We start from the raw sequence: 14,495 nt of genomic DNA, 5'->3' as shown, positions 1-14,495 counted from the left end.
GATTTTGAAGAAGACATCGATTGATGGTGCCCCGGATTATAAGAATACATATCGTTTTGTAATTGACCTCCGGGAAGTCAACAGAATAGTGGTCCCACAATACCCAGTGGTACCAGATATTACTGCAATATTAACAATGATTCCCCCTACTGCTAAATATTTTTCAGTAATTGATCTAAAGAACGCTTTCTTTAGCATTCTAATTCACCCTGATAGTAGACATATTTTCGGATTCTCATTAGCTGGCCAAAGCTTTAGATTTACACGCGCACCTCAAGGATATACAGAAGGTCCTAGCATATATAGCCAGACCTTGAAGGCAGTTCTTGATGAATTAATCTTGCCAGCAGGGAATACGATCATCCAGTATGTGTATGAAATTTTGGTGGCCTCCGATACAGAAGAAGGTTGTAAAGAAGCAACTGTTAAATTGTTGAAACATTTGGCTGACAAAGGAAATAAAGTCTCCCTTTCCAAATTCCAATATTGTCGACAGGAAGGGACCTACCTTGGCCACTTACTGTCGAAAGCGGGGAGACGATTGACTCCAGAACGAATATCTGTGATAACTAACATGTCTGTACCTCGTACTCAACGTGATGTTCGTGCTTTTCTTGGCATAACCTCTTACTGTCGCCAATGGATTCCTAACTATTCACTCCTCTCTAAGCCCTTGTTGTATTTGACGACCAAAGATGTGCATGAACCCCTACCCTGTACGGATAAATGTCAAGAAGCCTTTGAATCTTTAAAGTCTGCTCTTTGTTCTGCACCTGTCTTGGGTACTCCGGATTACCGGAAGCCTTTTTCACTTTATGTGCACGAGGTGGACGGCTGTTCGCTTTCAGTGTTAACGCAGGGTTTCGGCGGAAAGCAAAGACCCTGCGCATTCTTTTCATCAGACTTGGATACTGTTGCACGAGCTCCCCCGAGTTGTCTGAGGGCCACTGCTGCAGTAGCGGTTTCTATCCGACAATCAAAAGGAATAGTCCTGAACACGGACGTCATAGTCATGGTACCGCATGCTTTGGATATTCTTTTAAATAGAACTAAGACCCAGCACCTTACGAGTGCTCAGCTAACGGGATATGAGTTAACCTTGTTTGCCCCCCATATCACGATTAAAAGATGTGCTACTTTGAACTCAGCTACATTATTGCCTCTCCCTTCTAATGATGGAAAGGACGATATCCATGATTGTATATTTAGAACTGAGGAAGAAACCAAAGGGAGTGTAGATCTCACTGATACCCCTTTACCAGAACGCCAAGGAGAGCTGTAGGTAGATGGTTCTTGTTTTAAGTTACCAGATGGTACTGTGACAGCTGCATATGCTGTTACGACATTAAAGATGGTGGTGGAAACCACAAGGATTTCTCATCACTCACCTCAGGCAGCTGAACTAATTGCCTTGTTAAGAGCATGCGAGTTGAGTGAAGGGCTGAGGGTGAACATTTTTACAGACAGCCAGTACGCCTTGGGAGGCTGTGAAGGGAGAGGGGTTTCTTTACCACACATGGCCAGAAAATTCAACATGGTCCTTTAATTGATCAATTGTTATTTGCTTTGACACTACCAGAGAAAGTAGCCATCATTAAATGCAGCGCCCATAAGAAAGTCATTGATTCTACTGGAAGGGGAAATGCTTTTGCTGATTCGGTAGCTAAAGAATCGGCTCAAACTAGAATGACTCCCATGTTTCCTAGCACTTCGGCACGGTGGGTGGCGGAAAGATCCTTGTTTGATAATACTATCGAAGGTGTGGGAGAACTACAGAAGGAGGCCACTATAGATGAAGTGCAGAGATGGGAACAGGAAGTAGGACAATTGGAAAAAAATGAATGTTGGATAGATCGATCAGAAAAGCAGCAATGGTTACTTCCTAATTCATTGGTATATGCTGTAGTGACTATGGCCCATGGCCCAGCCCATATAGGTGCGAAAGGTATTTGTGCCGCGTTGGACCCAATCTGTAATAGCCCAAACATTCCCAAGACTGCAGCACACATAGTTAAATATTGCCCTGTGTGTCTACGTTACATTCCCAGGGGTAGAGAATCTGTCCTGAGTGGAAATATTGCACCACCACCTCTGCCTTTCGAAGTAATACAAATTGATTACATTCAAATGGAAAGAGTGAATAATTTGAAGTATGTATTGGTGGTGGTTTGCGCTGTTTAGTAAATGGGTTGAAGGCTACCCCACCAAAGAAGCCACTGCTGTTGCAACTGCCAAAGCCCTGATTAAGGAATATTTCCCCCGATATTGTTTGCCCCGGATTATGTGGTCCGACAAAGGGCCACATTTTAATGCTTTGTTAGTTCAAAGTGTCTGTGAAGGTTTGCAGATCAAACAAAAGATTCATGCCGCCAGACATCCCCAGTCAGCTGGTCTGGTCGAAAAGCATAATGGCACTTTGAAATTGAAAATGGCCAAGATATGTGTAAGTACTGGATTAAAGTGGCCCGATGCACTCCCATTAGCATTGTTGTCCCTAAGAACAACTCCTCACACCAGAACTGGTTTGTCACCTTACGAAGTGATCTTTGGCTGCCCCGCCAATGTGTGGGGGGTCCCCAGACCCCGATCCATTAGGGATATTGATTACCCTTTAATGACAGACTACTTGTATGCTTTGACTAAAGATCTGCGTTCTATTCATCAACAGGTATCGGACACATTGTAGCCACTACCGGAGGGTCTTGGACATCGTCTGGAGCCGGGCCAGTGGGTCTTGGGGAAGAACTATCAACAGAAGTCGAGTTTGGAACCGAAGTGGTCCGATCCCTATCAAATTATCTTGGCAACGAGGTCTGCGGTGAAAGTGCGTGGGAGAAAGCACTGGATCCACATCAGCCATCTGAAACGCCTGGCCTGGCCTGGCCTTTGCCCTTTGATTTACAAAAACGCGAGGAATTCCGAGCCAAGAAGGAGAGCTTTTCAGACGCCCAGGAAAGGGGGCAGCCAAGTGAAGTGTTGCCCACAGGTAAAAGGGCGGCGGCTCAACCAGCGAAGGCTGTTGTTTCCGGTGCATCACAGGTTTCGGATGCATCAGATGCTCTTGCAGCAGAATTGTTTTCTGACCAGGAGCAGCCTGGTCGTTGTAAATACGACCTGCGGCCCTGAAAACAGCACGGTACCCCAGTTTCTAATGGTAGGAGCTAGACAAAGACTTGAGTTGAGGAACATCGGATAGAATTACTGGGGTACTGAGCGAGGCACTGGACTGAACCCGTTGAGAGCTTGGAACATGGTGCTAAATAGCTCTGTTCAGAAAGAAAGACTGAGTTAAGGGCCGCGGTCGTTCAACTGGAAATAAAAGTTGTTTTTCTTTGATGAACGATAGGAGTCTACCTGTGAGGCTCTAAACGGACACAGGGAGAAGATCCCTTAGTGGGAAGAAGAACCCCTCTGGTGGTGTGCGTGCTTTGTGGACACAAGATTAGATTTTGAACTTTTAGAGAGAGACCGAGTTAGATTTTGGAATTTTAGAGAGCATGTTTCCTTTTGCTTGATTAGCAATGGAGGATGAACGACTACTTGCCCCTCGGCGGCATATTGATAATATGCAATTATTTTCCGGATGGCCAACCAGAGTGAAGGTGGCATTTGTTGCTTTTATTGTCATAATCACAATAATTATGATGGTGTGTTTGTGTATTTAGAATTCCAACACCCAGTACAGAAACTGCTAGGATCTACCCCTGATCCAGAGGAAAACCTCTTATATTCTTTACCTCTACATAAGCCTAGGCATAGAGAAACATATGCGAAACATGTTTTTATTGAAATGTTCCATCAGACCCATAGTACGACAAATAGAACAAATTCCTGGGTTTGTGGGTTGCTCCCGTCAGTAATGCATCGGCATGAATTGTTTATTTCCTTACCCTTGTCACACTTAGCTAGCTGTGAAGGCAAAAACGACAGGTGATGGACAGAATGCAGAACATTGTCATACATTCACCCCAGTACACTTAGCTAGCTGTGAAGCCTTGTTCCAAATATTGTCACTAATGTATTCTCATTATGTAGCTAATCTTAAGATATATACTGAAAAAGATTATGAGGCTATTCTGAAGTACATAGAGCAGCACCAGGGATTTGATGCCAAAGGCAATGGAGGATAGGGATCCTTGGACCCAGATGCTTGCATGAATGTATATACCAAATATAAAAATGCTACGTGGTTACAAGAAGAAATGCAGGATTTTGAGCTCTTCAACTCTACCATGTATTTTCAACATTTCAAAGAACGGAATGCCACAAATGACAAAGCCTTGCCAATTCCGATTATAAACACCACTTCCCCCTTTTGCATCCAGGGACGAGGTCATGTTAAAGTAGGGAGCAGTAAGTGTAATTATACCTACACCCTTCAGACGCATAGCACTCCTCCCGTGATCACTCCTCCTAATGTGTATTTTGTATGTGGGGAAAACGCATATACTTGGCTTCCCCGAGGATGGGCAGGACGGTGTTACCTTTCATTTCTGTACCCCCCAGTTTATACTGCCCCAGCTGATTATCATAAGACACATCGCTTAGTTAAAAGAGAGATAGAAACCAACCGAAGTATTAGGAGCTTTGATACTGATAGCACTGATCAAACTGATACCTCCTTACAACAGTTTGAGGATTTTGCTAAAGGTTTTTTTTTAATAGTCGTAGTAAAAGACGCCTGTCAAGAATAGTGGAAAATGTGGTGCAGACCACGACCAGGATTCTGACTAATCTTACTGTTGAGCTTTAGGCAACGAGGCTTGTTTCGCTTCAGATCCGGATGGTTCTTGATGTCATCCTTGCCGCTAGGGGAGGAGCCTGTCGCGAGATCGGCAGCTCTTGTTGTGTTTTCATTCCTGATTCGGCCCGACCATACATCTAGCCATTCAGAAATTACATTGGTTAGCTAGTGAAGCCCATGTCGATAATGGTACCTGGTCTCTTAGTGGATGGTTCTGGGGTCTTTTAGCTACCTGGGGTTGGAAAATATTTATGGTGCTTGCTGGAGCCTTTGGAGTCATATTTACTTGCTGCCTGTGTCTCCAATGTGGCCCGGCTTCCTGTTCTTTCTGTGCAGCAAAAATAACATCTGCTTTAAACTTTTCTCGTCAGGCCAAAGTCGAAAAGCAAATGATTCAGAAGGAGGTTTCAGATCTTATGCAGATCAATGAGGGAGTATTCGTGGAATGAATCGAGTTATATTGGCTATAGTAAGCCAAAAGGGCCGTCTGATGGGATATAAATTCGATAAACATATATTATTGGCCTAATATATACAATATAACCGTATAACTGTTTGATTAGCAATGCATCATTTTGTTGTATTAATGTAGTATGAAATGATTCACTTTTAGTTCACCTAAACCTATTGATATGACCGAAGCCATTTTGTTTCGTTTCTCTGTGTGCAAGTACTGTTTCTCTGAAATCACGTGATTTAGCCTTCTATACGAAACCACGATGGCCGGTTTCGCTGTCTGCTCGTCTTGCTAGTTTGTAGCTCAGGGAAACCCAAGGTCACACCTGCCCTTCTTGTGGGATGCGCACATTCTAGCAGATCCCGTTCCTGTACTCCCCAAGCTACAGATAGAAAGGGAGCCCCTTACTGACGTGCCCCCGGAATAGCTTAGGCCTAGCTACTAGCAATCAATTGTGCCTTATATGGGTTTTCCTGCTGGCCTGCTGACAACTTGTATTTCTGCAAGTAAGGTGCCATCGCGGGGTGTGTGAAACGTATATATACTTTGTCTCATTTGTATGAAGTCAGTCTCCTCTGCGCACCTCTGAGGGTCGTGTAGACTGAGGCTCCCCTGTCAGGGCTTGTATTTGCTGAATAAACGATTGAACCTTCTCCCTTGCAGACTGAATTCTTATTAAAGTTATTGGTATATGGGCTATTGGTGAGTATGGTCCATTAGTATAATATTTGAATCCTTCATACGCACAATAGTTTTTCACCGTAACTCCAGTCACAAACCATTGACCAGTTACCAAAACCTTAAAGGAGGTGGTAACTACTTTGCTAAGGGGAAAGCGTTCCGAGGGGACCACTTGCTCCTTGAAAGTAACGTCAGTCGATCACAGGGGTAACAGGCAATGCTCACGGGGACCACTGCTTGTTCACAACAATATCTTCTCAAATGTGATTTTTTTAAAGCAGTGTCAGTCCCTTTAATGTAAAAAGTTTCACAATGCAAATACAAGAATGGAGGTCTGCTGCGCCTTTCAGGCCTTCGCCCCTGTATTCACAGCTAATCTATATATATAAATAAAAATGTAAATGTTCGTTTGTTCAAAATCGCAAATCTCCGAAAGTTCTTCACCGATTGCTTTGAAATTTTGACACAACGTTGGATTCAAATAGGGGCGTGTTTATATATACACAACGTTGGATTCCAATACACGCGTGTCGAATACGCGTGTGTTTTTAATCGAAAGCCGGAACAGACACATACAAATTTTATTGTTCGTTTGTTCAAAATCTTAAATCTCAGAAAGTTATTCACCAATTGATTTGAAATTTTGACACAACGTTGGATTCGATTAAGTGCGTGTTTATATATATACAATGTGGGATTAGAGTACGTGCGTGTTTTTAATTGAAAGGCCGAACAGACCCTATTGATTTGATTGCTGTGCATAAACTACAAGGGACGCATAGAGACAATAGTCTACATATATTAGGATGGACAGTTGGTGTCAGGATGGCAGACCGGGAAGTGGGTGGAGGGAGTGGGAAGGAGTTGGTTCACTTTGCAACATTAAGAAAGGACGCATAGAGACAATAGTCTACATACATTAGGATGAACAGTTGTTGTCAGGATGGCAGACCGGGAAGTGGGTGGAGGGAGCAGGAAGGAGTTAGTTCACTTTGCAACATTAGGAAAGGACGCATAGAGACAATAGTCTACATACATTAGGATGAACAGTTGGTGTCAGGATGGCACACCGGGAAGTGGGTGGAGGGAGCGGGGAGGAGTTGGTTCACTTTGCAACATTAGCGCGTGTTTCAATATACACAACATGACAATAGTCACAAAAACATACTATGTGCCCACAAGCATTGTGAAATTAAACATATTAGAAACGTGTGCTTACTCTTTCTCTACCATTTAACCAGACTGAGCCACAGCAACGTGTGGCAGGGTACAGCTAGTGATGAATAAATGTAAATACAAGCATGGCGGTCTGCGTCTCCTTCTAGGCCTTCAACCCTGTATTCACAGCTAATGATTGGGGTCGCAAATTGCGACCTTCCCAATTAATATTCATCAGACAGGTCATTTTGCTACCTCCTGTGATTGTACATTTAAACATGCAACCCTTTTGTACATATGGTGCCTCACAAATTGCATTACCATTCGCAAACCAGTTGGTGTGTAAGTTGCATATCCCTGGTGTGTGAATGAGAACAGTATATCATATTCCACGTCCCTTCATCCAGTCCTTGCTACCTGCTCCCAACAAAAATATTTGTTTGTAGCTATATCTGAAGCAGAGCTGGGCCATAGAGTGGTCAGGTGTGTGAAGATCTGCTCACTGCTGCTTACCCAGACGGTAAAGAACGATGGTTACGAAGGTGCTCACGGCTGTCATCACTCCCAGGGTTATAGCTTGTCTCTTCAAGCCACGGAGCTCTGAGCCAACTGCAAATAAAATAATACATGATTACTTTTTACTAGGGCTATTTGCTCTTCAGTACTTGATGTACAACCTCATAGGGGAATTTATAATGGTGGGCCAGTGAAGATTTATTTATTTTTATTTATTTATTTGCAGAGTTTTATATATCTCTGGCTAGACCCGGAGGTATCAGAGCGCTTTACATGAGGATTAGTGAGTTCCAAATTACATCCGTTACTGGAGCCTAGTATAACATAGGAAAAAAGCAGTGTTTCCCTGTAACATGAGTTCCTTGAGAATAGAAGGTAGAAGGGGAGAAGTAAAAAAAAGGGGTTGAAATGCCGATCGGGTCAGGCAGACCAGCAAGTGGGAGAGAAATTCAGGGGAACCAAAAAGTCATAGAGAAAGTCAAAACAAGCCGGTTGGGGACCAGCAATCACCACATCCAATGTTGCAGTGACAGTACAAGATGAGAGGCATGAAGGAGACCCAAGGGAGGGTCGACTTAAGGTAAAGGACAAGCAGACGACACAGGGAGCAGTCCAGCAGCAAGAGAATCAGTCGAGTCACCAAGATGGAGGACCCGGGTCACGGGCACTGATAGCATTATCACAAAATGGCGGGATACACAAAAATCCAATAAAAAAACCACGAGGGGGCAGAATCAATGGAGAAGGACTGGATTGAGGGCAACCACAGGATCAAGGAGGGAGGAGTGCTGGAGAGCACCGATCTAAATCGGGTCATCAATGTGCACACGCTTGGGGCAACAGGGGCAGCAGTGTAGTCGTTCAGCATGCTGTAATGTCAGAGGAAGTCAGCTCGGGCACCTAGACTGCATCCCCGGAGGAGGGAGGCAGCAGCGGGGACCAGAAGGGCGCACCTCCTCAGAGTCAAAATTATGAAAACAACCTCGGGGCACCCGTTCGCAGTGACACAGTACTCCTGCTGCTTCACCCCTGCCAGGGGAAGCAGGACACATACGCTGTTCCAGAAGGGAAAGCAAGAGGTCAAGCAACTGCGATCAAGCCCGGAAGGCAGGAGACGGCTGGAGTGGTGATCACCTGCCCATCCCCTCAACAGCCATCCCGGCATCTCCACCGGGCAACAGCTGCGCGGAAATTGCTCCACCATCGGCCGATCTTCGCTGATGCGTCGGAAGGTGAGGGAAGAAGGAGACACAGCAGAGAGATGAGGAAACTGTACCCAATGTCCAGCTGGGTAGGTGTGGAGGTGAACCACAGCCAATCTCCTCTGTAGCTCCACCGGACATCAGTGATGTTGCTAGGGCTCTGTGGTCAGTAGATTATTCACGGTTCTTTAGAAGTTACAAATTCAATAGCAGGACTATGAGAATTGAAGGACCACAGTCCAGAAGAACCCCAGGTGTGTAAAAAGGTCCAAGGGGGGAGGGGTAGATTCAAGGGGATTAGAGCCAAAAAGGCAATCCCTAGCCAGGAAGCTCCAGCCCGAGCTCCTCACCAGTCAGCCATCTTGAAAGTCTCAAGATGTGTGAGCCAGCCCGAGTTAGTGTCTTTGAGTGTATGTCAGGACTAGCCAGTGACTCTGAATGTCTGATTGGTCCAGTAAATGATCCTGTGTGTGTGCCAGGCCCAGTCAATGACTGTGAGTGAGTACCAGGACAAGGCACTGATTCTTAGCATTTGCCACACCTGTTCAGAGAATCTTAGTTTGTGCTAGGGTAACCCGTGCACCCCATCTGTGCCAACATTGGTCAATGACTTTCAGATTCTACCAAGACCACCACAGATTGCTGTGTATACCAAAGCCTATTACTATCTATAAGTGTGTGCTGACCTAGACAGCAATTCTTTGTGTGTGACAGGTCTAGTTATCAACTTTCAATGTGTCTCACAACTGACCAGTACCTCTCAGAGAGTTTGCAGTCTGGCTGGTTACTCTCTGTTTGTGTCAAACCCAGGCACTGATTCTCTGCGTGTACCCGGCATATCCAGCAACTCTTAGTGTCCACCAATTGGAGCTTCTGAGTCTCTACAAGTACTATGGTCTTTGACTCAGCATATGCCAAGTTGATCCACTGACTTACAGTGTGCGACAACGCTAGCAGGTCAGTTCCAGTGTATCCATGGCAAGTCAGTAACTATCAGTGAGCATCATTCATGGCCAGTGACTCCCTTTGAGCACCAGGACCAGCCAGTGAGAGCCTTCATTAGTTTGTTGGCTCTCAGTGTATGTCAAGATGAGACACATACTATCAGTTAGACAACACTGGCCAGTGGCTTTTAGTGTATTCCAGGACTGTAGAGTGTAGGCAAGTTCCCCATTTGCATGGTTGCCCCCGACTTTTTGACTGATGTTGATGCACTTTGACTGAGAGTGTCCGGGGTTCCTGCCAACCAGGTGCCCAGGGCCTATGTTCTTACCCTAAACTTTGCTGTTGCAAAACCCAATTGGCAACTCTCTGGCCACATGTAAGCCCCATGTAATAGGTACCTTAGGTACCACGGGCACGGTGACCAGGGACGGCCTCTAAAGGCTGCAGCACTTATTGTGCCACCCATAGAGGCCCTCTACCTTTACACACACACACTGCCATTAGAGGCTGTGTATTTTGTTACAGAGCAAAGTGACGACTCCACATGACACACATCACATGTCTGCAATCCACTGCCCTGGCATAGATAAGCTACACTCTAGCTGGGTATAATATACCTGTGGTGAGGGTACAGGTGCATGAGACCTGTACCACTACTGTGTCTAAATCAATTCTCAAGACATGGTAAGTGCAGTATCGCCATAAAAACTATATGGTATACGAGTTTGTCATTACGAACTCCACAGCACCATAATGGCTTTATTGAAAACTGGGAAGTTTGGTATCAAACTTCTCAGTGCATTAAACCCACACTGATGCCAGTGTGGGATTTAATGAGAAATGCACTCAGAGGGCAGCTTAGAGGTGCCTCCTGAAAAATGTCCTAACTCTAGTGTCCTGGCTGAGTGCCCGCTCACCAGCTCCCACCACCAAACATATTTTTTGACCCCTGGGTCGAGAGGCTGCCACTTCTGGGGTCCTGAAAGAAAGGGCATCCTGTGGAGAGGTGTCAAACCGCCTCCCACAGGATGGGCAGGGTCTAAGAAAGGGAAACTTCAAAGGCTTGCCACCTTTGCAAGCTGATTAAACCATTTGTTACACCCAGAAACTGGTCCCCACCGGTGCGAACCACCCGCCCTTAGGCTGGAGAATCAGCGGGGAAACAAAGCTAGGAAGTGAGGTGTGCCCACCTTGATCAACCCCACACCTCAGGTGGGGGAGGCGAGGTGAAGCACAACTCTAAGTCCTGCCATCTTGAAGAGGGGGGACTCAACCAACCAGAGTGAGGCTTATGCCCCCTCCCGCCGGCGGGTGGCATACTAGGGGTGTGTATCCACCCCAAGGAAGGGACCCATTGGTTCCGACCTGTACCTATCTGAAATGTCCCTAAATTTTGTGTATAGGGGCAGCTGTGCACCTTTCCTCCTCAGTCCAGAGCCGACAAGAAGTACCAAAAATAAGGACCGAACAGACGCACTGAGAGAAGAAGAGGAGGACTCCAACTGACTTGGCCCCAGCCTTTCTCGGCCTCAGTGTCCTCCAGCAAAACCCTGGTGTGTCCTGCAGCCAGCAGCCTGCAAGAACCTGGAGGACCTGCCCTGCATTCGCAACCCAAAAGACCCTGGCTCCAGTGAGCACCAGACTTGGCGACTTCACAAATCCACACCACTCTGCACCCGGTGCCCTGAGGCCGAAGGAGGTCTCCCCAGCGATCCTAACTTGGGATCTGGTGATCCCTGAACAGCCACAAGATTCTAACCTGAGCCTGTAACTATTACTTGAAAGTTCCACTCAACCACGAGTGAAGGCGGCTCCCCTGACAGTCTCTATGACCAAAACTGTCTAAGAAGTATTACTGTGACAGTTCAACCGACTCCTTCAGCAACTCTCTGCAATCACAAGGTTTCAACTCCTAAAGATTGATGATCTCCTATCAGGAATCCCTGACCGAGTCTGCAGCTTCGACCAAGACTGAAGGTCCCCACTCAGAAACCTTGGATCCCTGACAACAGTATCCTGCACCCTGCCGCCTCTGTGCCGCTGGAGGTGTAGTTCTTGTGCTGGCCAATGGGCCCTTCAGTGTTGACCTTAACTCCAGGAGCTTTTGTTCAATCGGGCAAGAGGCCTGCTTGTCTGCAGTCCTGAACCTATGAGATTGCTTCGTCCGATGGCTAATACCCGGTTCCTGCACTCCGCACCCGGCCACCTCTGTGCCGCTGGTGGTGGAAACCTAGTGCCCATCTGACCAAAAACTACTTATGGACCCGCAACCTTAGTTCTGTTCTCCCAGGACTAAGAGTGTTTTGTGAGTAACACTGCAACACTGTATTTGTAAAAAAAAAAAACATGCATTACCTTATTTCTTTTCTTCTAGGAGATGTGCCAGCGTGATATCTAGGGCTACCTCGTTGAGTAAGAAAAGTAACTGAAACAGAATTACAACTGTTTTGTCATAATTCACAAACCTGCATCAAGATCAACTCAATGTCAAATGCATAATTGTGATGCCTGGCCTTTTAGAGTACGGTTCTGCTTATGATTTGGTTCCAGCAATAAATACCACAAAATAAATATTTTTAGACAAACAAAATTGGTCTGAGGTTAGACTTTGAGTGTGTGTAATCATTTCTTACCTAGGTGTGTACAATAAATGCTTAACACAACCCTCTGATAAAGCCTTACTGCTTGCCCACACTACCCCAAATAGAGAGTAGGGTATTATCTACTTTTTCCTCTGCCTACCTTTGTGGTTCCACTTGACCCTGTGCACACTACACCCTAATTTGGTATAGTATATACAAAGCCTGCCTCCTATATAGAGTAAATACCAGTGTATCATTATGGCCAGTGACACTCAGTGTGCACTAATACTGGTCACCTACTCTTGGCGTATTGCAGATAAGGGTGGGTGGAATTCACGGAGTTTCACCATGCGGAATTTCACAGAGTTTCATAAAAACTCCACAAGATTCTCCAGAGTTTCACTAGCGGGCGGATTTTGCATGTTGCGCTGCTGCTTGTGCTGATTGTTAGCCCTGGGAGCTTGTTCCGCTATGTAAAATCTGTACGAAAGGCACTACACGGTGTGCAAGAGGGTGCTGCTTCTTTCTGATGCTTGAGTATATTTTCTACTGGAGCGGCCGCATTCTCAACACAAATGGTTGCTATAATTGCCCACATTGAGAAATCTCACCGGGAGGCATTCTAGTGTTCGAAAATTACACTAGGGGTTCCAAATTCTAGGTCGCGCATGCACACGTGTAAGAATTACTACGTAGGGTTTTTTTTATTGAAGAAGGATGCGAGGAGCAGGAAGGAGAGCAGCCAGGCAGAGAAGGCAGGTGTCACGCAGGTAAGTGCCTTCTTTTTTAAATTTTAAATAATTTGGGAGGGTGAAGGGGTTGGCTAACTCCACTCCGGCAAGGAGTCAAAGTTTTGCCTACCTCTGCATTTTTAATGGAGTGTGGAGCAGGCAAATGTCTGCAAACTCCGCATGCGGAGCGGAGTTACCCGCCCAGGGTTACATTACTTTGGCGAGCCCCCCAAGAGAAAAACACAACCACATGTCGGTTTGCGGAGGTTTATGCCAAAACAAAAATAGTAGTTTGCACACTAACATGTCAAATCCTTCAAATGTTTCTATACTCAATGCTGTGATAGGGGCGTGCACTCCTGGAATGCGCTCCGTCCATGTGCGTGAAAGCATACCTTTGAACAACAGGGGACTCGTCAGGTTTCCCAACCCATGATGCACAATGGGTCAAATATATTCGAACATCAAACAATCCAATGAAGTTCAAACATTATTTTCCAGAAGTGATCCAATTTAGTCCATGAGTAATCCATAGTAATCCATGTATTCAACCAAGGGGCATATTCTCAAGAACGTTTGATAACCATCACAAAAGTAACTTAACGCCAGGATACCCTTTGGGTGACAGCTGCGCTCAATAAGCAATAAATACATACATAACGCAACATCCAACCACGCAGTCTATCGTGGGAAAATTACGCCGTGCTAACCAAGCATTATCAATACGGCAGTACCATGACATAGTCTCCAGATAACGCATCAAATGTCGACGTTAAAACCAAAGCCACGCCGCAAAAATGTGAAACACAAATGCAAATTTTTTTCTGATGAGGCCAATTGCGACACAAAATGCACCAAAACCAGCAACAGGCCTGCAAATCCCACGCGTCTGGCAGGAAAATGGACTATAAAAACTACAGAAACAACACATCAGAAACAATCCAAAGAGCATAGCAACATGGATGCACCCTGACCGAGCGCAGAGGCCAACGCGAACCCCACAACCCTTACAGACCACCAGCAAGGAACAACGGGTACAGCCAAGAAGAAGTGGGAGAAAAAGATGGGGTGCAATCCGCAGAAAAACTAGATCAGAGGTGACAGAACACTACCATCAACTGACCCACAAGTAGACCATATAGGATGCAGTCGGAGTGTCGAGGAGTCCAAGAGGCGCTGGCATGATGTATATATATGTATATAAATACTGTAAACATTTTTTTTAGCTGCAGGTTGTGAGTTTTCTGGTGTTATATGGTGGGAAATCACTAAACTAAATTTATGTAATAAATAAGGTTTTTTTATGAATAATTTCAAAATAAAAATAGTATTTGTATGAAAATTATGTTTGTATTTTATTTATAATAATATATGTAGGTATTTGTAATATGTATTTAACATTGTAACAAGTGTTATTTTTGTAATTTCTAATAATAAATATATTTTTGTTTTATTTTTCAACACTTTGTTTATAAAATT

At 45.2% G+C, this 14,495-nt stretch overlaps 1 protein-coding gene across 1 annotated transcript in view; it reads right to left on the bottom strand.

The window, feature by feature from the left end:
* Positions 1–14,495, bottom strand: part of LOC144824368 (uncharacterized) — a 118,333-nt gene that overhangs the window by 59,410 nt on the left and 44,428 nt on the right. The window contains exon 2 of the mRNA XM_078683480.1: positions 7,554–7,649. Within this exon, the coding sequence (XP_078539606.1) occupies positions 7,554–7,649 (96 nt within the window). The remainder of the gene's footprint in view (positions 1–7,553; positions 7,650–14,495) is intronic.

This window comes from Lissotriton helveticus, chromosome 3_1 (assembly GCF_964261635.1).
Source record: "Lissotriton helveticus chromosome 3_1, aLisHel1.1, whole genome shotgun sequence".
Classification (NCBI taxonomy): domain Eukaryota; kingdom Metazoa; phylum Chordata; class Amphibia; order Caudata; family Salamandridae; genus Lissotriton; species Lissotriton helveticus.
This window is presented reverse-complemented; position numbering and strand designations above follow the sequence as displayed.